This window comes from Rattus norvegicus, chromosome 8, assembly GCF_021556685.1.
Source record: "Rattus norvegicus strain SHRSP/BbbUtx chromosome 8, alternate assembly SHRSP_T2T, whole genome shotgun sequence".
NCBI classification, from domain to species: Eukaryota; Metazoa; Chordata; class Mammalia; order Rodentia; family Muridae; genus Rattus; species Rattus norvegicus.
In genome coordinates this window covers 95352984-95375403 of record NC_141541.1, presented here as the reverse complement: position 1 = coordinate 95375403, position 22420 = coordinate 95352984, and the positions used below count along the sequence as shown (strand labels likewise).

The 22420-nt window shown below is 44.6% G+C and overlaps 1 protein-coding gene across 1 annotated transcript in view; it reads left to right on the top strand.

Annotated features, from left to right (window-relative positions):
* Positions 1 to 19092, top strand: part of Me1 (malic enzyme 1) — a 111353-nt gene extending 92261 nt beyond the window's left edge. Inside the window, 5 exon segments of the mRNA NM_012600.3 lie at positions 4647 to 4752; positions 5648 to 5790; positions 7219 to 7392; positions 14208 to 14306; positions 17566 to 19092. Coding sequence (NP_036732.3) covers positions 4647 to 4752; positions 5648 to 5790; positions 7219 to 7392; positions 14208 to 14306; positions 17566 to 17736 — 693 coding nt within the window. The 3' untranslated portion in view covers positions 17737 to 19092.
* Positions 19093 to 22420: the final 3328 nt, after the last annotated feature.

The window sequence follows — 22420 nt, the reverse complement described above, 5'->3', positions numbered from 1 at the left end:
CGGCTGTGTCTTTCTTTCAATCCCCTCTTTTTCTCCCAGCACCCAGGGCTAAGGTTATAAAATATCTGTAATAATGTTTTCAAGAATGGACCAGTGTGATGGTTCAGCAGGTAAAGCTACTTGCAGTGCAAGTTTGGAGACCCCAGTTCAGTCCCTAGAGTCCATGTAGCATTGGAAGGGAAAACCAACTCTCACAAGTTGTTCTTTGGTCTCCACACATGTTGTAGGTAGCACACACACATGATGATGATGTTAATGATGATGATGGTGGTGGTGGTGGTGGTGGTGGTGGTAACTATTATTATTATTATTTTGAGTTAAATCTCCAATTTTGCTTCAAATTAACTAGTTCTAAAATTCCTTTCTATGTCGATGCTGAATCCTGGTTTGACCCAAGTTGAAGAGCCCCTAGAAGATGAAGGGACCTGATCAGGCTCCAGGAGTGACAGTGTGGAGCTGTGTCTGTCTTCCCTTAATACTTTAAAATGTTTGGAAAGGACACACGCGGCCTCACTTGAGTTGAGTTAGAGCTGAATTAGTCCTGGAAGTCAAGCTGGGGAGTCTCCTTTCCTTAGGTTATTGCTGTTCTCTCAGTTTTGGGAAAGCTCAAATACAGTTCGTTTGTTTGGCCATCAGAGGTGATCCACCCAGCTCATAGGTGGAGAAAGCAAGATGTGGGCGAGTCGAAGGCTGAGAGCCCTGCATTGAGTAGAGGGGCTGGTGCATCCACAGCCCAGTCCCACCTTTACTGAGCTGAAAGGTCTTCTCTGTCTCTCCTTTTCCTAAATCTTGTATAAACTTTAAAACTAACAGGAATTTACCATTTATCAAAATGTATTTTGCTCTTTAGTAATGTCCCTAGCCAACAAATTGTCACAAGCTGTTAACATATTGTTTATAGAGATGAGAACAGTACTGTAAATTACAACTAGATGTTTCTTTTGCCACCCTGACCATCTGAACCTAGGCTGTTACGTTAAAGTATGCCATTTCAGGTTATTTATTATGCTAAGTTTCATATTTCAGGTTTCTGGTTCACATTTAGTATAACCCAACTCTTTTACATGTTATTTTTAGCAGTAACAAAATTTATACTAATTTGAGTATGGTTATCTAAGCTACTGTCAAAAATGACCTCTAAGAATTTATATTAGCTTTATTTTTCACATATTCATGGTTAATTTTTGGTTTGTGATCAAAAGAAAAGGAATCAATTTCCATTTTATCTTGTTCATCGGCAGCTTACCTAAAACTGTACACCTGGCGCAGTTTGCATGCCTTTGCTGAGCTACTCCTGCCTGCCTGGAGTTGACCTCCTCATTGTCTGCATTCCTCATAGCCTTTCTGTTTGTAGTGAGGGTACAACCATTAGCTACTGATGTGTTTAATGCAGACACTCTGGACAGACATGCAAGCTGAGGAAAGCGGTGGATATAGCTTGGTCTTTGACCTCGAGCATAGAGGTCAGGTTGACACCTATGTGGAGTTCTGTAGCATTTGTCTCCTAGGGCTAAAGAGCATAGGCTGGTTTCTTGCTTTTACAACTGAAACTGGGGGTATGCATTTCTGTGGAGAAGCCAAAATTGTATCATGTTTTGTTTAGAATGCTTGCAGCTGAGTTCCCAGAAAATATGCCTTCTCAAGCCAGAAATTTACTTAGTATTTCTACTGGAAATTTTACTCTGTAAAACTCAAATTAACCATGAAGTTTAGGACACACTTCTTATAGAAATCGTTCAGAAATGGTTTAGATATTAAAAACTGTAAGTACCAAATGATTCCAAATTTTGTTGTTTTTCCATGACAAGAATTGCTTTTCTCTTTATAATAAGGCAAGATGATATTTGCTACCAACCAGTGAGGGAGCTGAGGAGGAAGAGAGATTGCAAAAGCATTGATTTTTATTAAACTAAAGAAGAGCCGTCCATTCCTAAAGTCATTAGGAGTAAGGTTAGGTTAAAAAATGGCAGCATACGGAGCCAATATTAAAGCTGCTTTGTGTTGGACCCCAATGCCACGTTCTCAGTCATCGCAGCATCTTGATGAAACACAACAGTGGCTTCTTCTGGGTCAGAGTGGAGAGCACTGGTGCTGTTTGCTGTGCGGCTCTTAGCTTCTTCGGCATGAGTCCACGTATGCCTCATCCTGGTCCATGTTGGTGCCCAACAGCAGGCCACAGGCAATGGCAAAGGTCCAAGGGGATAGGTGGGTGTGCTGACTCTTCTTACGACTGAGGGGTGGGGGCAGCTGTATGTTCCAGTCCAAAGACACAGGCAAGGAAGAGACACACCCAGCCTGACCGTTCCCCTGGGATCGTCCAGTGCCCTGATGCAGAGGGCTACACACCAGCGTTCCCCCTGTAGTACAGTGTGTGATGTTCCGTTTGTTATAGCTCGGATTCTGAGCACACTTAATGCCGGCTAGCGTAAGCTATGCTGTCTCACAGCTCGGTGTAATAACTGGCGATGGGTTCTTGAGCTATAACCCACAGTGAGGTAAAGAGCATTTCTATCGACTGCTTTTTGTGGGCGGATCTGCAGAGCTCCATGGCAGAGAGCACTGACACAGGAAGGGAGGACGGGGGATTGGGAAAGACTGTGTTTACTACGTCTCTAACTCACTTGAGAGCGCATTCTTTGTTATACCAAATGTCCGTTTTCTTCCAAAACCTTGTCATTTGGCGCACTCATTCTTTCTGTGCCAGTGTACTGCCTACTGTTTGTGATGGAGCTATGTGAATGAAGTAAACCCTGTCTGTGAAGTTAACAGAGTACTTGAGAGCACTCGATAAGAGTGCCCCAGTGGAGCTGGAGAGATGGCTCAACAGATAAGGGCACTGGCTGCTCTTCCAGAGGGCCTGAGTTCAATTCCCAGTCACCACATGGTGGCTCACAACCATCTGTAATGGGATCTGATGCCCTCTTCTGGTGTGTCTGAAGACAGCTACAGTGTACTAAAAAAAAAAAAAAGAAAAAAAGAATTCCCCAATGGACCTTACATTTTATAAGAACTATAAAATTTCCAGTATTGTCAAAGGTTTTAAATGTTACTAAAAAGCAAAATCTTGCTACATAAAAGAAGTATTTGGAACTGGTCTCTATGTACTTGCTATCAGTTTACAGTTCATGTGTGGGAAGGGAGACAACTGACTCCACAGTGCTGCTGAGATCACCTTGCTTTACTGGAAGGAAAGAGGCAGTCTGTTCACGAACAGAAGAAAGACTGGACTCATCCGACAGTTACACTTGTTAGTACCTAAAACATTTCCTCAGGCGTGTCAAGCCCTGGATTCTGTCTCCAGTACCAATCTCGGATGCACGTGTTGATACAGGAACGGGAAGGAGGAGGACGCTTCCTGGAATACAGCAGTGACCAGCGGTGTGCTCTCTTCTTGGGAAGCCACCCAATGTAATGTCACATTTATAATGCAAAGCAGTGGCACGTGAATAGCATTTGTAGCAGACTAGGATAATGTTCCAAAATTACATAGGCTTGGAATTCTGTTCTGTCCTCTTCACAGAAGTTTTTATCTCAGCTGACAATGCCCCCTCCCCCCAGTGCTTCCCATTTCCTGTTGTGCCTTTACCCCTGGTGACCTGATGAGGTGTAGGTTCCCGCCTTACTTGTTTACAAAGAAGGAAACAAGAAGACAGTTATGTTTCAGATTTTCTAGGATTCTGTATATGCTTTTAAAAGGAAATAAAATTAGGCTGCAGAGATGTCTCATTGGGTAAAGTGGTTGCCATACAGTCATGAAGACCTGAGTTCAAACCCCCAAAACCCACATAAAGCACACGTCTGTAATTTTAGCAACTCATATGGCAAGATGGGAAGTGGAAACAGATTTCCTGGACGCTTGCAGACAGTTAGCCTGATTTATGGGTACACAGTGGTGAAGAGGGACTCCGTCTTAAACAAGGTAGATGAGGACCAGCAGCCAAACAGAGTATTATTAATTCATGCTCTATGCATGAACTCAGACACATAAGTATACACATGCACGCACGGGCGCGCACACACACACACACACACACACACGCACACACAAACATACACATGCTTTAAAGCAAGGAGATTACACCAGCTTCAGGCCTGACAGTTTGCATCCAGTCTTACAGTTTGGAAAACTGCTCTTCCAAGGCAGTTGTGTGCTATAGTGGAAAGGCAGCTACAGACAGTCCCTGTCATAAGTTGGATCACTCAGTCTCCAAACCTGTGTCCTCGTGTGTTAAATAACAGTTAGTGTACGTAGCCTGTGTCTCAAAGCTCTCATTGGATTTGTTTTGCTCACTGCTGTATCACCATTGTCTGGGACACCCACCATCTGCCATGCAAATATTTGTTGAAAGGACAAGAGAAGCTGGGCCGTGGTGGTGTGCACTTTTAATCCCAGCTCTAGGGAGGCAGAGACAGGCAGATATCTGTGAGTTTGAGGGTAGTCTGGTCTACAGAGTGAGTTCCAGGACAGTCAGGGCTATCCAGGGAAATGCTGTTTCGAAAAATCAGAAGGGACAAGTGAAGTAATACGATGGCCTTTAGACAAGGGGCTTCACCAATAGATGGCATGCATAGGACACAGTATGATGTTAGCTGTGCCTTTGACCCACACAACTGCAATATTTTGACTTTCCATTTACATTTCTTAGGGGCGTGCTTCTCTCACAGAAGAGAAAGAGGTGTTTGCCCATGAACATGAAGAAATGAAGAACCTAGAAGCCATTGTTCAGAAGATAAAACCAACCGCTCTCATAGGTAAATGCTTTTCTACTCTCTTTTCCTTTAATTTGACCTACTTAGCATTGTTTTGCTTTTTAAAAATTCTAAACCGTTGGAATCCAGAAGGAAAATGGGCACACTCAAGTAGCGGGGTCCTCATAGTTCTGCCTTCCTTGTGCATATTCTGTATCTGAGCTGAAGTACGTGGCCCTGTGCTGTGTCAGCTTGCTTACATCTGCCATGTTCAGCCCCTTTCCAGGTTTCATTATGCAGGTAGATGCCTTTCCTGAATGTGCCGGAAAGTTTGTTCCCTTTCTGTGTATGTCTGTCTGTTTTCAATCATAGTCCAGTTTTAGGAGCCCTTCTGCAATAGTTGACAATTGACAACATCAAGAACAGCGATCCAGACCACAGAGACCTTTGCACAGCCTTCAGTGTTGCTTTATGCAGTGCGTCCTTCAGTTAGTTTGCTGCCTTTCGCCTTCCTTATGCTAGTGTGTTAGTAGCTTTATTCTGTTTCCAGTGAGTGGTTATCTCAGGTCACAGTGGAATGAGGTGATAGCTAACATTACCTCATAAAGACATAATTACCACAGTCTACGCAGAATCGCTTCGAGAGAATGTGTTAGCCATGGTTTGATTTCCTGATAGAAATGCTGGTAACTACAGTTCCTAATGACTGACTCGGACTTCTGATTCGTGAGTCCAATGTCACATCTGTGATTTATGAGAGGCACTTGTTGATTTTTAGCCCTAAAGATGATTGGCCTTGAGCAATACCGTTTCATCACTAGGGTTCAGTGTGAACATTCTGTGCTTCGTTAGGGCCTGTTAGAGATGAGCTGTCATATCCCGCTGTTTTGGGGCCCGGGCCTTTCGGAAGAATTAACCAGCGATAGTTCTGAGCCTCCATTTCTTGTTTCCTTCATAGGAGTTGCTGCAATTGGTGGTGCTTTCACAGAACAAATTCTCAAGGATATGGCTGCCTTCAACGAGCGGCCCATCATCTTTGCTTTGAGTAATCCGACCAGCAAAGCTGAGTGTTCTGCAGAGGAGTGCTATAAAGTGACCAAGGTGAGCAGTCAGGTACCCGTTCTGCAGGAAGCCTGGGATGCTCAAGGTGTTGATGACCTTCTCTTGACATCAGAGCTGAAAGATACGTGAAAGACTCGTCTTCAGTGTTGACTCCCTATCCCATCTTCAGGAAATAAATCAGCGTTGTATGTTTTCATGACTTGGAAAGAAAGATTTAAATATAAAAAAATGAAAGGGACATGACTTAGCTTTGGGTGGTTATGAAGATATCTTTAGCTGTTTCTAAGCACTGAAGCATACACAATGAAACCACAGTTTAACTTTTGCTTAGCTAAATTTTGGGTTTGGATTTTGATGCCATGTGTGGAGGATCTGGGCAGCTATGCTGATACCCAGCCAGACTGGCATAGAGTCCCCAGCACTCAATACTTCGCTGTTTTAAAAATAAAAAGTTAATTTTATACTGTGTTTGTACTAACATATATTTGACTGATAGGTTGGCAGAAGGCCTTTTACTCTCCTCAAAGACTTGCGAATATCATAACAAAAATGAAATTTAGTTTTATGCATGTAAAACTTTTATTTTGGAAATATAAAATAGCGTAGAAGATGTAAACACAGCACAAAGTCATAGTACTACGTGCAAGACAGACTTGAAGGCTCTCCTTTGTGATGGCGTTTCAAGCGTTCATTGCTGGAGCTAATGATGTTCTTGACAAGGAGCTACGCCCTGACTTCTCTCTCTTCTGGGTTGGCATTCAGTATCCTGAGTCATCTTAGTCTTTATTCCATACACAGATTGAGCTTCCTTCACATTCTTCATAGCTTTAAATCACAGCGGAGAACACACAGTCCTGGAGCAGTAACAGAATCGTAGTGCAGCACCTCGCATGTAGGAGGCCCTTGTTTGACAGTGTGTGATTAAGTGTTTTCTTTCTGTGATGTTAACAGTCCTCGTTAGCCTAGAGCTCCTGCCATACACACACGTAAAGTTAGTTCAGCTTATATAGACATATTTAAAACTTCCACTGTGTCAGAAATAGATGGCCTCAGCTCTCTCTTAAGATCTCACCTCATGCTCTGTGTTGTAAAACATTGAAAGTCACCAGGAAACTTGACATTAAGTTCTAACCTAGTTGCCATCTCAAAAGTTGTAGGAACCTCTTGACTTTTCTTCAGACGTTTGTAGTTAGATGCCTCTACCGATGTGGCTGTTGGGCTTGTAGCTGGACTACTGCAGAGAACAGAGTAGCAGCCTTAGAGAATCCCGTGCTGTGCCCATTCCTGGGCAGACTAATACAGAGAACAGTAAAAAGTGCCCCGTCCTGACCGCTTGGCAGTACCAACAGCACAGCACCGGCTCGCCAGGAGTTAGGCTCTAGACACTTGTAAGCCTCCTTCTGTTAGGATACATCTGTCCTCAGCTACCCCACTTCTCCTATCATCAGTAGCCTCTGTCTGTTGCAGGGCCGTGCGATCTTTGCCAGCGGCAGTCCTTTTGATCCAGTCACTCTTCCAGATGGACGGACTCTGTTTCCTGGCCAAGGCAACAACTCCTATGTGTTCCCTGGAGTTGCTCTTGGGGTAGTGGCCTGTGGACTGAGACACATCAATGATTCGGTCTTCCTCACCACGGCTGAGGTACTGTGAAGTGGGGTGCATGCTACGGCTGGGTTTGCTCAGCACAGTGCTTTATTTATTTAGTGTCACAACTGTCTGTCAAGTGTGAAGAATACTAAGCAGAGATCGGGAGCAGGTGGCAGGTTCCTAAGCGTCACTCGTGAGATCCCTCCTCAGTAGTGACAAAGTTTCGTTTCCTAGGAGGAATCTTTTATGCCCTTAGCCACTGATGAACTTTTAGGACATCAGTGAAACAACTAAAGGTATTTTTTTTCCAAACGTTGATGAGGAACATTTCTCCATTGTGACCCTTCCTAAATAATGCATTTTACAGTCTGGTACAGTATAGTAGAAGTGTCTGTCCTTGCCGTTTCAGTACAGGAGATAAAAGCTACACTAGTTTCAGACAGGGCACTGTGTGTTCACAGCTCCCTGAGGGGCTGTGAGATGGCTCTGTGGGTAGAGGTCCTTGCTGCCAACGCTGATGAGCTGAACTCAGTGCGCAGGACCTACGTCGTGTAGAAGAAAAGTCTTGCAGCTTGGTCTCTGATTTCCACACGTGTGTCATGGCACACGTGTGCCACACACCCCTCCATAAATGAATAAAGCTGCAATGAGGCATTTTTAGGAAACCACCGATAGGAGAAGTCAGCTCTCGAGGAAAGGCCCTCGGGGTGTCAGAGCCCCCTGCCAGGCAGTCGTGGAGAGCTGAGAACTGCTTTTACCCAGCTGCAAGCTAACAGATTAGCCATAGTTTCATGGACACTGCTGGAGAGAACATGAGGCTGCAGCTCAGAGACAGAGTGTCATTCTTCCTGGTGCTACGCTCCCGTGAGCTTACAGTTGTCGTTCCCTTCCAAACCCCAGCCTCAGCAGGCCAGTGACGAGGGCGGACGTACATGTGTAACCAGGAACTGTTAACGAGCATGCTGATCCTGTCCTAACTGTGTTCCAGATTTTGGCAGAATACACTCTATGAGCCGGAAACTTGTCAATTTCTTCTCAACAAACTAAACACTGTCTAACATAATAGCTGAGCTAAGTGAAACCTGACTGCATTTTCCAGCAAACATGCTGTTCTATGCACTGTGGAGAGGAATCCCAAGAGCAGGGGCAGATTCCAGAGTCAGTGGTGTGATCTAAGAGCATAGCCTGGGTAGCTCCTGCCCCTCTCTGGGGTAGATGCCAGGAGGCTCTACCGTGCTTCAGGCGTTTTCTTTGTAGCGTTAGAAGTGTGACAGTTGATGTCTGGTTCGTTTCTTCTTAGCTCAAAAAATATTGACAAATTCATATATATATATATATATATATATATATATATATATATACATATATACACACTCACACACACATGCATACATACATACATAATTACTAAGAGCACTTTAAGGTTTTCACATAAGGAAAAGTATAATCATTTCTGTTAGGACAAAACAAAAATGATCTGGATTCTTTAGCCCATGTTTTCTTCCTTTAACTCTAGCACCCTCTAGTGGCAATGTCAGATGTCAGGTAAATTCGTTTTATTTCTCATTTCACAAGTAGTAATTACTAATCGCTGTCAAAGGTTCATGGGTTTTAATGTCAGCACTCTGGAGGCAGGACCAAATGGGTCTCTGTGAGTTCAAAAAGTGTCTGGGGTATGTTGCAAGTTTCAGGTCACCCAGAGTTAAATGGTGACACCCAGACCCCACCACCACCACCTCCCAACTCGAAATTTTTTTTTCTTTTCTGAAGAAAAAAAAATGGGTGTGGTGGCTCATGCATATCTGCAATCCCAGCATTTTCAGGGATGGGTGTAGATGTAGGATTTCAAGGTTAAGGCCAGTCTTGGCTATACCGAGAGCTCCAGGTCAGCTTGTACTCCCTAGTGAAACACCATAACTAAACAAGGAAGAGAAACCGCTGCCATGGCAACTGAGCGCTCACTGCAGTTTTCTCTCTGCTGCACCTTCACAGCTCTCTCCTCTCTGTGCAGCACACCCTACGTGTTTCTTCATCTCTCTTTAGTGAAGACCCCGTGAGAGTTGTGCGTGTGTGTGTGTGTGTGAGTGTGAGTGTGTGTGTGAGTGTGTGTGTGAGTGTGTGTGTGCGTATGTGTGTGTGGGTGTGTGTGTGAGTGTGCGTGTGTGCGTTTATGTGTGTGAGTGTGTGTGTGTGCATGTGTGTGTGAATGTGAGTGTGTGTGAGTGTGTGTGTGAGTGTGTGTGAGTGTGTGTATGTGTGTGCGTGTGCGCGCGCGTGTGCGCATGTGTGAGTGTGTGTGCGTGTGTGAATGTGTGTGTGTGAGTGTGTGTGTATGTGTGTGTGGGTGTGTGTGAGTGTGCGTGTGTGCGTTTATGTGTGTGAGTGTGAGTGTGTGTGAGTGTGTGTGCGTGTGTGTGAGTGTGTGTGGGCGCGCGTGTGTGAATGTGTGTGAGTGTGTGTGTGTGTGAGTGTGTGTGCGTGTGAGTGTGTGTGTATGTGCGTGTGTGTGTGAGTGTGTGTGAGTGTGTGTGTGAGTGAGTGTGTGTATGTGTGTGCGTGTGCGCGCGCGTGTGCGCATGTGTGAGTGTGTGTGCGTGTGTGAATGTGTGTGTGTGAGTGTGTGTGTATGTGTGTGTGGGTGTGTGTGAGTGTGCGTGTGTGTGTTTATGTGTGTGAGTGTGAGTGTGTGTGTGAGTGTGTGTGCGTGTGTGTGAGTGTGTGTGGGCGCGCGTGTGTGAATGTGTGTGAGTGTGTGTGTGTGAGTGTGTGTATGTGCGTGTGAGTGTGTGTGTATGTGCGTGTGTGTGTGAGTGTGTGTGAGTGTGTGTGTGAGTGTGCATGTATGTGTGTGCGTGTGTGTGTGCGTGTGTGTGTGAATGTGTGTGCATGTGTGTGTGTGTGTGTGTGTGTGTGTCTGTGTGTGTCTGTGTGTTCGATTTAGGGTATGTTTTTGCTTTCCACCTAGTTCCTTAAGGTAGGTCTCTCACTAAACCTGGGTCTGGCTGATTTGGCTGACCAGAGGGTTCCAGCTGTCTCTGCCTCCTGCACTGTGAGTCTAAGTGTGTGCGTGGCAGAGCCTTGCCCACAACCGTAGATACTGAGAGCCTCTCAGGACCTCATGCTCACAGAAGCACTTTTCCTACTGAGCAGTCCTCCTGGCCTCAAGGCTACTCCTGTTTGAACACTCTGACACTGAGAATTTTCCCTGGTTGGTTTTGGTCTTGAGATCTTTGTATTTTAAAAAGACCATGTTGCCCCTGTAGCTAAAGAGTTCAGTCTCTTTAAGGTCCTTCTTCAGAATGCCATTAACAGTGGACACGATGCGGACACAGTGAAAGCAGTTCAGCAGAAGCGCCTGGAAGAACAAGTCCAGTGCTGTGGACGCTCACTGCCCGAGGGCCCAGGGAAGGCTGTCTGGGTCAGCTAACCAGTTAACTGAAGTAACCGTTCAGACATTAGAGTGACTTGTTTTATTCCACAACGCCAGATTTAATCACTTCCAACTTACAGTACACATACACAAAAACTGGTTTGAGGGGGCTGGAGAGATGGGTTGTGCTTAAGAGCACTGGCTGCTCTTCCAGAGGATCTGGGTTCAATTCCTAGCCCACATGGTGCCCCACAACCGTCTGTAACTTCAGTTCCAGGGCGTTTGATGTCTTCTCTGCTCCTCCAAGGACATCAGCTGGACACAAGAGGTGCACAGATATTCATGAAGGCAAAGTGTGTGTGTGTGTGTGTGTGAAGTGTGAATAGTACTTGTGTATGTACTTGTGCAAGGGTGAATGCGTGTGTATGAAGGTGTGTGAAGGTCAGAGATTCCCAGTTGGCTGGCTGAGGAGCCAGGGACAGCGCAGTGTAGGTGGGTGATGCTCGGCCTCTGTCCTAGTGCTGATTGCGGAGCTGTGCCATGCAGTGGGCTTCTGTGCAGGCACCAGGATCTGTGTTCTGACTCCTCTGATTGGACAGCAGGCATTTTAGTTAAATCATCTGTCGAGCCTCCGTTCTTGAATTTTTGTTTTAATTATGAAGAGAAAGACTGTTAACTTCTCTGGTGCTGGCAACAGTCTTTCAGCCTGTGGGTGCCTAGCAGGGCAGCTCAGGTTGGTGTCCTGGGCTGTTTGTGCTGCAGACAGAGTCATGTCTGTGCTAACATGCATCTGACTTGACGTATGGGCCGGAACCTTTTGCTCTCTTCAAATATTTGAAAATTACATCATAACACAAAATGGCTTAGTTTTGTCTATCCAATATTTTCATTTTGACATGAATATAAAGATAACATAGAGTTGCACCATTGTGTGCAAAACAGCCTGACAGTTCTCCTTTTCACATAGTGTGTCAGGTGTTCATCACTAGATGAGCCAGCGATTCCATTGTTTCTCTCCCATTTGGGACAGTACCTATGTTCTCAGTGATTTAGATCCCCGTGTTTGAGTGTTTTCCTTGCGTGTATATAAGTGTGTGTCTTATGCTTGTGGACACAAGAGGGCATAGATCCCCTGGAATTGGAGTCACAGACAGTTACAAGCCATGTGGGTGATGGGAATCCAACTCTGACCCTCTAAAAGAGCAGCCAGTGTTCTAATCACTGAGCCATCTCCACAGCCCCGGGGTAATTATTGCTGTTGTTTGAGGCAGGGTGTGTAGCTGACAGACCTGAAACTCCCTGTGCAGACCAGGCTAGCTTCAGATTCACAGAGGTTGTCTGCCTCTGACTCCTGGGTGGAGGGATTAAAGGTGTGTACCAGGACATCCAGTCTGATTCTTGTCTCATCTGTAGATCAGGAATTAACCTGACACTCCTCATTAGTCCTTCAATCCATAAATGAGGAAAACCCAATAACCTGAGAGCTGTGACCAAGGCAACTCTTATAAAACAAAGCATAGGATTGGGAGCTTGCTAACAGATTCTGAAGGTCATGGTGGGGAGCATGGCTGTATGTAGGTAGGCATGGTGCTGGATAAGCAGAGAGACAGACAGGTGAGGGAGAGAGAGAAGAAGAGAGAGGGAAGGAGGCGAGAGAGAGACATACAGACACACAGAGACAGTGACACAAGGCCTGGCATGGGTTTTTGACACCTCAAAGCCCACTCCCATTGACACACCTCTAACAAGTCTTCACTTTCTAATCCTTACAAACAGTTCTTCAACTGAGGACCAAACCAGCAAATATTTGAGCCTGTGGGGTCGTCCTTATTGTTGGGGTTCAGGAGTCGCCTCACAAACCACAGGAACACTGATCTCAGCCAGACGGGAATAGTTTATTGAGCATTCGCCCAGGACTGATGGATGGGGCCATGGTCGGGAACTGGCTGTGCCTGTGAGCCTGGATCTTACAGAGCTTTAAAGCCTTGAAATCCACAAACAATCTGGGCCAGGTTATTCCAGCAATCAGGGTTTAGGGGGGGGTTTCCTTATGTGCCTCTTGTACATCTATCCTGCTCCCATTGGTTGGGGGTATTCGACTCTGGCAGGGGCTGGCCTTGTTGCCTATGTCTTAACTTGCCAACCAGATGTCAGTTACCCACATACATATCTTACTCTGTCTCAATTTCCAGAGAGGTCTTGGGAACTTAAAACTTTGACCCCCTACTCAAAAATGGAAGTCTTATTCTGAATAGCTTCTTTTATTGGTGCAAGTGTCTCTCTTGTGTTGGGGTCCATCCCGGGGCAGCTTATAAAATCAATAACTGTGAAAGCTCATACACAGGTACAGGAAGTGCCGCCTGGCACTTGGTTCGAGTCTCAGGTTATTGTGGCGAACTAAACACTGACTTCTATTGTGATTGCTTTCCAAGAACACCAAAGCACAGAACGTTACAGAACATGCAGTCACCAGGCATAAGAAATTTCCTAGTAACAGCACAGAGAACATTTCCTTATAACATTGGTGACAGCACAGAATGGCTGGCTAGACAGTCAGCAGTTACCTGGGCCTTAGCACTTACTCAGACCACGACACTAGGCTATCATTTTTATATAATGAAGTCGCACTAATCCAGAATTAGTTGTGCTGTTGATTAATGTTTCTCTCCACCTTGCCTCTGCCTGGATGTCAGAAGTTCTCAGCCACCCACAGTGCCATGTTCGGCATTGACATTATGCTCTTCTCTTTCCTTTCCAGAAGCCGTCTACTCCCAGGTTCAGGGCACTTTGTCTCCAGTTCACATAAGGGGGTCTCCATGATGGAGAGATAGAGAAGGAGAAAGAGACAGAGACAGAGACAGACAGCCACACAGAGAAATGGACAGATACTGACTAACTATTTGGTTGCTCAGTGAAGGCTTCCTGTCTCCTCTCTGCCCAGCCTTTCTGTTCAAGGCTCAGTAATGGCTGACCTAGAACCTACCTTGTGCAGAGACTTAGTTGGTTAACTCTGTCCAGAGCTAGAAAGTGGCATAGGGAGAGCTAATGGGGAGATTGGCGAGGTCAGCAGATAACCAAGGGTCTGGGTAAACTTCATGTCCTTAGTGAGTGTGACCGAGCAGGCGCTCTTAGCCCCCTGCTCTACTCCCTGTGTGGATTTTGAGGGCACCCGCAGGCCTGTCTTGACCAGCTGCCCTCCTCTGTTTCCAGGGTCCCTTTCCATGCCTTCTTCATCCCTTTTATTTTCACCAGTTCTCCAGGAATTGTTCGGTATGAAGGCATTCCAGCAAAAAGAAACCTGGATGCTTCTCTCTGCCTCACTCTTGGTGTGATCCCGGCAACTGCCACCGCTCTGCTTTTCTGTTGGTAAAGGGCCGTGTTTCCACATGGGCCGTGATTCATGCTGTGGTTCCACATGTGGCCATTGCTTTAGTTATCTGTAAAATTGCCACACCGAATCATGGGATGTATAAACATTTTTATTCCTTTTCTTTTTAAGGTCATATCCCAGCAAGTGTCAGATAAACACCTAGAAGAAGGCCGGCTCTATCCTCCTTTGAACACCATCCGAGATGTTTCCTTGAAAATCGCAGTAAAGGTGAGACAATGTAGCCTCGTTGCTTTCCTTCTTTCTTTGGCTACATACGTGCTTTTACTCTTTTTCCTGCTTGCTTCGAATGTACATTCATTTTCTAGGACACAGGGAAACCAGACACAGTGACAGGGGCTGCTGGGAGCTGCATTTTACCCTCAGAAGATGGAAACATGGGGACGAGTTATCGATTTCTTTGCCCATTTTTCTCCTGTGACATATTTTATTCCTTTTAGTCAGGCTTCTCACAATTCACCTTATTGTAGTTGTTCTATGGAGCAATTTATGTGGCTTCCATAGACTGACTAGAGTGACATTTATACCTGCCACCTCTTTATGACCGAGAGCATCTTGAAAGACTGAGGGCAAAGGAGATGGTGTCAGGGGACTCAGGGGCCCTTGGGCAAGTCTTAATCCTGTAGAGAAAAGAATTCACTCTAATCAAAAAGAACTGGGGGACAACTTGGTTGGGATTTGGGGAAAAGACAACTGGGTGGGGAATCTCAATGGCTCCTAATGGCTCCCAGGAGGAGAGTGCTGGGTGAGAACTAGGGAGGAGTTTGTGCCTTCTGAGCTAGGGGTTCAGAGAGCAGGCAAGCTCAGCGTTGGTCAACAGTTGTATGGTGTGTGTACTGGAGGGTAAGAGAGAGAGGGAGAGAGAGAGAGAGAGAGAGAGAGAGAGAGAGAGAGAGAGAGAGAGAGAACGAGAACACGCTAGAGCAGAGCTGTAGTTCTCAACCTTCCTAATACTGCTGCCCTTTAATACAGTTCCTCATGTTGTGGTGACCCCGAACTATAAGACTATTTTTGCTGCACTCCATGTCTGTAGTGTTGTAGAGGGGCAGTGTCTTAGTTCCTAAGACCATCACAAAGGTTTATTTTCCAATGCTTGACCCACAGATTGAGAACCTCTTGCCCCGAGTGTCAGGATAAGTTTATAAGGAAATAGAAAAAAGGAGAAGGAAGTTCACTGTCCCAGTCAGAACACAGAGGGTGGGCAGCTGAGCAGTGGATCCCTGAGTAGCTACAGCGAGGGAGGGACTGCCAGGGTGAGTGCTCACCACACTGAGGGACCATCAGCCTTTCTATCTATGTCTGGCTTCTTTGCACTTTCTGGCTTCATGCTGGTTTTGTTTTTTCTTTGTTTGTATGTTTACTTTTTAAATACCTGTATGTGTGTTCACTTCAGTGCTGGTGCTTATGGGCGTCAGGGCCTGGATCTTACCAGGGCTCTGAGCCATCTGACACTGGTGCTGGGAACTGAACTCAAATCCTGCAGAAGAGCAGTACATTCTCTTAACTGCTGGGCCACTTCCAGCATGAGGCTGTTTTCCCGAGGTTATAAAATAGGGTTTATATCTATAGACACAGATTTACATATAAACATAGAGACAGGAAGCTTCTTAGTTAGAATTACTATTGTGTGATGAAAGACCATGACCAAAACCAACTTGGGGATGAAAGGGCTGATTTGGTTTACATATCCCAAGTCACAGTCCATTGAGAGAAGGGAGGCAGGAGCTGACGCAGAGGCCATGGAGGGCTGATGCGTACTGACTTGCTCCCCATGGCTTGCTCTGCCTGCTTCCTTACAGAGCCCAGGACCACCAGCCCATGGATGACACCGTCCACAATAAACTGGATTTATCCCACCACTTAATCAGTGAATTAAGAACATGCCTTACAGGTTTCCCTACAGCTGGATCTTAGAGAGGCATTTTCTCAATTGAAGTTGTCTCCTCTCAACTTCACTAGCTTGTTGACTAGCTTGTGTCAAGTTGACATAAAGCTAACCAGCATCTTTATCAAAGCGATGTTATCACCCCTGACTAAGCCATTTGTAAAGAGGGTCACTAAAGTATGTACTATGGTGTATTAGTCACTTTTTTTTCTGTGACTAAACACTATAACCAAAGCAACTTACAAAAGAAAGAGTTTAGCTGGCCTTGTGGTTTCAGAGGGTCCATGAGGACAGGTACGTCTTGACTCACAAACAAGGCACAGAGAGTCTTTCAAAAACTCAAAGCCTTCCCCACTGGAACTTCTGTAACATGCCATACTTCTTAATCCTTCCCAAACAGCTGTACCAACTTGGGAGCAGCCTGCAGGGCTATTTTCATTCAATCCACCACACTTGGTATTTCAGATTCTAAGGAGGGTGCTGCGTGCCAGAATTCCTCACAGTGATCCTGGAAGCCTTCCACACAGATTATACCAGGCTTTCCTGTCATGCAAAATCCAGGCATAGAGTGTGAGGGTTAAAGCTGATCGTGAAGATAGGGAATGACCTTCAAGCCTACTTAGGTCTTGTTAGCTGCCTAACAGGACAGACAGCAACACGGACAGATGTGCAGTAGGAGGACTTGGCCACGAACCTAAAGGCAAGGGGTCAGCAGCGCCTACACAGTTTTAACAGTCAAACCGTAGCCAGACATTGCTAGGTCTTCTTGCAGACTCAACTTCCTGCTTTAAATATCAGTAGTTGACACCATTCTAAGATTATCGAAATGGCACCGTTTAGGATTCACATGTTGGTGTTTATCATATTGTTTGAAGGTATATTCTTCAAAATCAGTACTTTGGGGAAACATCCTGATGTTTTCTCCTGATCTATACCAACCAGGTTTTAGTTTTTCTTACTTATGTACGGAACAGCCTGCTTTTTAAGCTTATTCTGACAATTTAAATGAAAACGAATTAACACATAGATGAGAGAGTGAGACGGCAAGGGGCAGTAGAGGAAATAAAGACCACGGATTCAGAGCCTGTACTACTTAGAGTACTGTGCAATTGGCTGCACAGAAACCAGAGAGCCAGTGTCAGGAAGGAAGCTCTAGGGGAGAGAGATCTGGTTGCTCTGTCCATGTGTTGATGGTGGAGCGGTAGGCATGGTAACAGTAGTGGGGAAGCTGAATGTGGGAAGGAAAGGAAGGGCAGAAGACACTTTGTTACTGAGTCCAGAGAACTCACAGGGAGACTCGGGTATTCAGTCCAAGTTGATTAGCAGTCAGGCCTGTCAAGACGTTGGAGGCTGTCCCCGTTCCTAAGAAAAGTGACTGTTCACACTTAATCTCTACTCCCGGGACATTCCCTGTTGCTGGTGTCCTTTCTGTCTGCATCTGACTCATGGCTGCATTTTCATTTCTTTGTTCATGTGGCTTTTTCTCTAGTACAAATTAAAACTTTTGAAATGGATAAAAATGAGATTTGTGTTCAGTATCACCTTCTCACTATGAAAATAATGACTCGCCTTCTTTATTTTTAGATTGTGCAAGATGCATACAAAGAAAAGATGGCCACTGTTTATCCTGAACCCCAAAACAAAGAAGAATTTGTCTCCTCCCAGATGTACAGCACTAATTATGACCAGATCCTACCTGATTGTTATTCGTGGCCTGAAGAAGTCCAGAAAATACAGACCAAAGTCAATCAGTAACACAACAGCTAGAATTTTTAACTTTATTAATAAGATCTTGAAGTTTTCATGATTTTTAAGAGTCAGAATCTTTTGTGATGATTCACAGTACGCTTAGAATAAGGTGATTTTTGTTTAGCCCACAGACTCATGGGAGTAGATTAGTGTAAGTTAGGATGAACTTCACCCTAGACAGGTTTGTTTCACTTACTGTGGCAGTTTATGTTTTCACTGTGATTATTCTCTTTACGAATTCTGTTTAAAAGCTACTGTACCTGCTGCTGAGAAAGTCCTCACTGCTATGTAGGAAGCTAATGGAAGACCCACACTAGTAATAAATTAATATAGCATAACTTGATTACATTAAATGCCTACAGTTCTTTCTTGACTATTTTGTTAAAATCTCCTAAGCAGTAAAGATAATCACAAACTTAGGCAGAGTGAACTTTTACTAAACCGAAACACTACTTTGTTGCCTAAGGAAAAAATCTTCTCAGGACTTTATTCCAGGCCTCCGTTAGCTTTGTTCTTTTTGTACGCCTGAACTCTAACTCCTCTGAGAAAGCTCACTGCTGTTTACAGTCCTTGTGCAGCCTTAGATCATAAGTCTCCTTCACTGTTACATCCCCTAGAGAAAAGCTCTCGTTGCCTTGACTTGGGTCCCAGACACTCCGTAGAAACACCCTTTCTCATCTCTGACCAGCTCCTGGACCTGCTCAGATACTGGGGTGTTTTTGTTAGGGTAGCCTGGGCGCTGAGAAAGGCTGCAAGGAGGAGGGGCCCCTGAGGACCCACCTCTGAGACAAGGGTGTCAGATGCAAGACCATGGTTCCCAGACAAGCTCGGGCTCCATGAGGGTCACCTGCCCTAATGTCCCTGGGCTTAGCTTAGATGACTGAGAGCTCAGGGCCTGAGTAAATACATCTCAAACGCCTACCTTTCTATCACATATTAAAATATGTTAATTACTAAAACTATTCTGTGAGAAAAAGTCAGCCTTTCCCAGGTTGTATTAATTTATTGGACAAGTTGATAACGGCATGACTAGAAACAGCCTTAATTCCTAAGCTCAGGTTGGAGAACACTCTGTCTATCTAGACACACTCCTGGTTTTGAAGTCGCTTTAAAGCTTGTGTGGGTTTTACCAAGGGCAGCTCTATAAAGTGACCCCGTGAAGGGGAAGACACGGACTCTTTCAGGCGTGACTTACAGTGTAGTCGTTCTAATGGTGACTCTCACTAAGGGTTTCCTCAGGGTAGTTATCTGGGGGAGAGTCAAAAGATCTATCTTTTCTTGTCTGTTTCTATGTTGTCAGGTAGTTGTAAATGAATGTATTTACCTATGCAAAGATTTATTAAAGCCTAGAGATATGAATAACATTGTAAATAACTGTCATTTTTTCTCAAGACTTCATCACTGCACTTGACCATGATAGTTTTAGGAGATCATATGAAAAGTTAGCAATTTTTTAAAGATGGTGGGGTTTTATTTATTTTTTTTAAATTTCTTTATTTGTGTGTGTCTGCCTGGTTTTCTCTGGTGCCACAGAGGTTAGAAGAGCGTGTCAGATCCCCAGGAATTAGAGGTACAGGTAGTTGTAAACCCCTGATGTGGGTGCTGGGATCTGAACTAGAATCCTCTGGAGGAACAGCAAGTGCGTTTAGCCTCTGAGCCATGTCTGCAGTACCACAGTGTTATGCAGTTTTAATATTCTACTGATTGCTATTCCACTGTGTGTACATGGCATATGAGCTGGATGCTCTTGGACCTCTTCTCGTTCTTAGGGAAAGATGTCCCAGCAGGCAGTGGACAGTTGCTCCCTATCCTTTAAGCATCGTAGTAGGTATCCTGGTTACCTCGTGAGGTTGATATTTTAAGTCACTTGTCAAGCCCACAGAGCTCATAAGCAAAGGCATCAGGGTTCAAGTCCATGTCTGCCTGTCTTCATTCTATCTCTCTTTTTGCTATTCTACTGTAAACTAGCCAGCAGTGTCCCTAAGTGCATTCTTAAGTTTTCTAGTAGCTTCATTAAAAAAGTAGAATTTATGTTAATAATAAATTGAACCAATATATCTAAAATGTTATTTCAAAATATAATTCATATAACAATTATTGAAGTGTTTGGTCAAGTTGTTACCAAAATCTTTCACTGTACACTGATGTTTTAGTCAGTTCAGACCAGCCACAGGCTGCCCTTTGACTCATGCGCCTACTGCCTGCTGCTTCAGCCACCTGAGTCTGGGTTACCAGTGTATGCCATCACACCAGCATGAGACAATAACTCTTTCTTGGAATCCTTAATAGAAAGTTATTTCACCCCAGGAACAACCCAAACATTCAGTACAGCCCCATATGTGTAAGACCATGCTAACTGGAAGGGTCACACTGTAAGAGCATAGCTTACACTCAACACTCTCAGGAGACAGAGCCATTCCATTTTTTTCTCAATTTAAAACAAATTTTTATTTATCTTTATTTCTATGTACATTGGTGTTTTGCCTGCCTGCACATCTGTATAAAGGTGTTGGATCCCCTGGAACAGAAGTTACATACAGCTGTGAGCTGCCATGTGGGAGCTGGGAATTGAATCCCAGTCCTCTGGAAGGGCGGCCGAGTGCTCTTAACCACTGAGACGCCATCTCTCTCTAGCCTGCTGTTTCATTTTTTAGTGCTACTGTTGTCTTTATGGCTCCCAAAGTAACCAAAAAGACAAGAAAACATGGAGGAGTAATGGGGAAAGAGGAGGGAGGGCTTCTCCTCGTGTTCTGTGCCTGCCACTCAGCCACAGGGCTGCAGCATGGGAGGGGGAGCATGCTCTATCTTTTCTTCTTTTCTTTCTTTTCTTTTTCTTTTTTTGCCCAGGGCTGCAAGAGGAAGTAGATAAGATGAACACATAGTATTGACTCTGCCACAAACTCAGTTTTTGTTTGAAGTTCATAAGGAAGTGAGTAAATGTATTCTAGTATATGTAGAAAATAGAAGGCCACTCCGTAACAGGCGGGATTAATTCTGCTTTTATAAGCAGTGCTTGGACCAACTTAAGCTGTAACCCAACCCTGACCCCACTGTAAATCCTACTTAAATTTCACAGCCTCCCACCCCAACTCCATAAGAAATGACATACTCATGTTTAAAAGAAAAAAAATTTCTCTTTGAAAAAAAAAGTTCAATGTACAATTTCAAAGGAAAAACTATATACCCATAAAAGCATAGAGATGTGGTGCTTACTGAGAAGGGACAAAGTGCTTATCAGAGTGGCAGATCTGCCTTGCAAGATCACACAAGACTTTGAAAACTATTATTATTATCATCATTATTATGTGATTAAAATTCAGAAGAAAAACAAAATGTAGATTTTTATCATAAACATAGAGTATAAAGCATTCAGTGGTTCGAGTCAGACAAAATCCCAACCTGATGGAGAGGTTCCAGAGTCCCCTTAGTGGAGGAGCTGTTGGCATTTGATAGCTGCTGGGAGAGGAAAAGACAGTTCTCTTTAATGGTGTGACCTGCTAGGTCAGCCATTCTCCAGAGCAGGCTCTACACCCAAGAGTATTTGGGTAACACAAATTGGGGAGGGGAGGGGAGGGGAGGAGAGGGGAAAGAAGCAGGATAGGCAGGTGCTGGTGGGGGTAGATCTAGGAGGAGTTGGAGGAGGAGGGTGAATGTGAAAAAATATAGAAAAGTAATAAAAATACTGTTTTAAAAGAAATATACATTCTAGATCTCAAAAATAAAACATGTGGAATAAGGATTCATTGGAGGCTTAACCTCAATTAACAGATCAATAACTTTAAGGCTGGTCATTAGAAATTACTCAGATAGGAGCTAGGGTTGTAATTCATAAGTCCCTGGGCACAAGCTCCAGCCAGTACTGCAAGACAGACAAACAAACAAATACAAAATCCAAAAACCAAAACTCCAAATGACTTAACATCAGCATTCTGAAGCAGTTGATAGGAAACAGGTTACCAATTCAAGCTGGCCCAGTGCAAAGAGACTGCTTTGGCCTATAGGAATGTTTGCAAGACCTGGTGACATGAATTGATGTCTGAAAATTAACAGCCAGCCAGCATGGCTGCTCACTGAGAAAGATGGCTGCTTTGGGACTGCTTCTCTGCTGAGCACAGCCAGCTTAGAACTCAGATATGAGAACTCCTTGACAGGGATGGTCGCAGAGCGTTCCAACAGGAGCCAACAGAACTGTCACACAGAGATAGGAAACTCGCCCTTGTTAGTCTACTCTAATCGCCGTGATAAAAAAGTGAAGCAAATCAGTTTAAAGAAGAAATTCATTTGGCTCACAGTTTCAGGGGAGTCAGCCCAGGGCCACTCGACTCTCGACTGAGCATGTGCCTGAAGAGACTGTCAGGAGGCAGACAAAGGTTTGAGGACAGGATATGTTCTTCAAAGGAACTGTGTCCCAGTAACCATGGCACACCTGCATTCAAGACTGGCCTGAGCCACGTAATGAGATTCTATCTTAAAAATTATCAAAAACTGCTAATTGCGGCACTCAGAGGCAGAGGGGCAGGCAGATCTCTGAATTCCAGTCCAGACTGGTCTACAGAGTAACCTCCAGCATAGCCAGGACTACACAGAGAAACCCTATCCCAAAAAACAAAACAAAACAAAAAACCAATCAATCAATAGAGCACATCCCCATGAACTACTTCATTAACAGCTCAATCAATAAGAACTAATC